Genomic DNA, 4,111 nt, shown 5'->3' with positions numbered 1-4,111 from the left:
GAGAGAATGATATGATAACTACACAAAGTTCTCACTTTTTGCACAAAATCATTTCATATTAATTGCATAGGTGTTACTCTAAAAATAAAATATACAATTTTTAATTATAGAATTACGACATTAGTTTGATAACTTATCTGTTAGTATTCATAGCAGTTTCGTAAGTATAGTTTGGAATTATTGTATAATTAAATAATTTACGAGATTTTAGATTTTCTTCTTCTCTCTATATATATGCTCAATTTAATATGCTAAAACGTTACTCCCTCTGTTTCAATTATATAAGCTTAGTTTTCCTTTTTTTCTTGTCCTAAATATATAGGCATGTTTCCTAATTTAGAATGTTTTGTTTCGTTTCTTTACCAATATACTCTTATTCAATTTAACCACTTAATATGCCAACTTTTTGAAATTATTCAAATACACACATTCCTACTTTTTGGAAACATGAAACAACTCTCGTTTCTTCTTCTTCAAATTAAATCATTCAAATTCTTTTACTAATTTCAATAATAATTTATTACTACATACTGAAAATTAAATAGGGGAAATTAGGAAGGATTTTGGCAAAATTTAATTTTTCAATGACATTAAAAAAGATTTCTTAATCTACGTGACAAATGAACCAAGCTTATATAATTGAAACGGAGAGAGTATATTTTATATATATCAGTACATCACAAACAGGTGATTTGATCGATGTTTAATTATACTACTTAAAAGAATAATTTTGTATATTATGATTATAGTTTACGGTGGACTCTTTATTTCATTGTTAATGAAGTTATCCGTTAAATAATTTTTTTAATTGTAGGCGGTGGTCGGCTCTCTAGTTCATTGTGAATGGAGTTAATTACACATTCAATAATATATTAATGAATTCAATGTCACCTAAGTCGATGAAAATAATGAGTAGCAATACACATTTCTAGAACGGCATAATCGAGTTGTTGACACCACTAACAAAATTTATGTTAACAAAGAAATATGGTGTCTTTTCAGGATGTAATGTTTGGTGGCACTGAGACGGTGGCGTCCGCCATTGAGTGGGCCATGACGGAGTTGTTGAGAAGCCCGGAAGATCTCAAGAAGGTCCAACAAGAATTAGCCACCGTCGTCGGCCTCGACCGGAAAGTTGAGGAGTCGGACTTCGAGAAGCTCACCTTCCTCCGATGCTGTCTCAAAGAGGTGCTTCGCCTCCATCCGCCCATTCCCCTCCTCCTCCACGAGACGTCCGAGACAGCAGTGGTGGCGGGGTACCAGATTCCGGCCAAGTCACGTGTCATGATCAATGCATGGGCCATTGGACGTGACAACAATGCATGGGAGGATCCGGAAGAGTTCAAACCCGCTAGGTTTCTCAAAGATGGGGTACCGGATTTTAAGGGAAGTAATTTTGAGTTCATTCCATTCGGGTCGGGTCGGAGGTCCTGCCCCGGTATGCAACTTGGGCTTTATGCATTGGAAGTGGCAGTGGCTCATCTTCTCCACTGTTTCACATGGGAACTGCCTAATGGGATGAAGCCAAGTGAACTCGACATGGATGATGTTTTTGGACTCACTGCGCCACGTGCAACTCGCCTTAAAGCGGTGCCGAGTCCAAGATTGCTGTGTCAACTCTACTGAGTCAATGAGTGCTGCCATTGTTGACACACTGTGAAAAGGAGTGTTACATATTTTCTATTTTCTACTTTTTTTAAATAATTTTTCCTGCATATATATTTTAGGAGGAAATGAACAAAAAATAACAGTTTGACGTAATATCTGAACATTGAATGTGCAAATTTGGTTTTTTTTATTGAAAATTGGTTTTTGAGCATTTCTCCTATTTTGTTTTGATTGTGAACTTAATTATCTGACATACATGCAGTGATCGAGTTAGAATTTGGATTCAATAAGAGCCTATTTTAATTGCAATTTTTTTTAATACAAAATTTAATAATATGAAAAACAAAAGCAAAAAAGAGAAAAGGTAATAAATTTTCCCCCCCTCAAATCTCAGTGGTTTCCCTCCACGATTAGATAGTTTTTGATTGTCCGATATGGTCGGATGGTTTTCAGTGTGTCTTGCTGGGATTGTTCCAGAAAAAGAGAGAAGAAGCAAGAAGTTTTCTTGAGTAAATTTTATAAACCTTTCGTAAAATTTATGATAATTACAGAAACTCCATCTTGTTCAAAAAATTATAGACTTTCTTTGAGATTTGTTTTCTAAAATGAATTCCCCTTTGCTAGTCGAAAGCAAATTTTTATGTAATTATAATAAAAATTGAAGGTATTAATAATAATAGTTAACTATTTTCACTTATTTTCTTTTCCTTATTTCTTAAGATTTAAATGTTTTTTTGGATAGGAAAATATTTTTAAACTTGTGTAAATATTTTCTAATATATTTACTTTTCTTGATCTTTATTTATTTTTTATTTTTTGTACTCGTAGCAACTATAATACATTAAGTTTAAACAAAATATACAATAACAACGTCATTAAATAAGAATGAAATTTTTTGGGTTTAGTTAAAATTTTGGATCAATCTTATTCCTTTCTAGGAAAAATAGATAAATTATAAATTTGACAAGTAAATTGAATGTGATTATGTATGCAAATATATAAATAAGAAAAATAATATAGTTTTATATTGAGTATAATAGAAAATATTCTCTGCGATTTTTAAAATTAGAGACGTTTATCAAAACAACGTGCTAATGGAATATTTATTAATACGAAAAGAATATTAAAATAAATAATTCGGTGCATGACCTAACTTCCAATTAATTAACAAATGAAAACAGAAAATTTAATCAGTCTAAAAAAGATCATTTTTGTAACTCACGATCTTTTTCATACTTGTCACCATATATCTCATCATGAACTTGTAAGTACGTCATCACTATCTTCGTTGTCATTTTTCAAGTACGTTAAACTATGTCCAATACCTCAATTCAGAATATCATGACTCTTGTCGATAACTTTGTGTGCTCATATATATAGAATCTTCTGTAGAATGAAGGTCTCATATAGATAGAACAAAGTAGGTTGCCCATGATCAAAGTAGATATATCCGCTCCACCAGATTGGACAGAACAACCAAATTTGAAATTTACTAACAAATATCAAAACTCATATTGCTGATGTCTTCCTTAATAGATATACGATTGAATTATTAACTGCTAGTTAAGTTAATTAGTCATTGGATTAGAAAATTCTTGCTCATTTCACCGTTTATACTTCTTGACTTACTAGAAACCAGCTTAACATCATTTTCTAACTCGCCAACGGGGTCACGTAATTGCCTGCTAATTTCAACAGAAGAACTGCATTTTATGTTAGGTGGAGAGGGATTATCTACGTCTCACATCATATTTAATTGAAGTTGCTTGTGTTTTGGAGAAAGATCATATGTCACGTATGAACGTGTTGAACAATACATGTCCAATGCATTGTCGTTGCCTCTAATTAAAACTAACAGCCGACAATATTGAATTTGAGTTTGAAATAGACAAATTGCATTGTTTATTCCTTGACTTTTCGTGAATTAACTAAAGTTGATGAAATACGTGGTTGAATTTTGATCAAAGTTGTAATTTTCATAAAATGTGGGATTAAAATTAATTGTTAACTTTTATTTAAATTTTTATATAATATTTTAACTAAACCAAATAGAGACATAATCACACATTATTATCAAAAATTTAAAATATTATCTACCTCCTCGCAGGTATTCATTTTTTTTGCTTGCTCTTGTGTATGGAAGGTAGATTCATCAAAGAAAAATTTTAATGGGACATACAAGGAAAATTTTCATTATCTGAAATATAAAGTAAGTATTTTGTTGAATTAATGGTGTTATATTACTAATATATTATAGTTGGAATGAAAAGGGTACACTCCTCGAAATGGATTATCTCATGTGAGTGGGAATGTTATGTTATGATTTTATAATGTCAAACCTGCATAAACATAAAAGGATTTGCTTATTACAAAATCATTTCGTAAAATAAAAAAGAAAAATAAACTTGTGCCTATGTTATGAAACTCATTTTCATAACATATATATATATATATATATATTTTTTTTTTTTTTTTTTTTTTTTTTTTTTTTTTTTTTGGGGTT

General features: G+C 30.7%; 1 protein-coding gene across 1 annotated transcript; it reads left to right on the top strand.

The window, feature by feature from the left end:
• The first annotated feature begins 717 nt into the window (after nt 1-717).
• On the top strand, nt 718-1,821 carry LOC111401939 (cytochrome P450 84A1-like). The gene has a single exon (XM_023029925.1). It carries the CDS (start codon nt 988-990, stop codon nt 1,624-1,626), a length of 639 nt encoding a protein of 212 aa, XP_022885693.1. The 5' UTR covers nt 718-987; the 3' UTR covers nt 1,627-1,821.
• The last annotated feature ends 2,290 nt before the right edge of the window (nt 1,822-4,111 follow it).

The sequence above is a fragment of the Olea europaea genome, chromosome 10 (assembly GCF_002742605.1).
Source record: "Olea europaea var. sylvestris chromosome 10, O_europaea_v1, whole genome shotgun sequence".
Classification (NCBI taxonomy): Eukaryota; Viridiplantae; Streptophyta; class Magnoliopsida; order Lamiales; family Oleaceae; genus Olea; species Olea europaea.
This window is presented reverse-complemented; position numbering and strand designations above follow the sequence as displayed.

Coding starts and splice junctions, on each gene's coding strand:
- LOC111401939 (XM_023029925.1), top strand. CDS start 988: ATGGTGTCTTTTCAGGATGTAATGTTTGGTGGCACTGAGACGGTGGCG.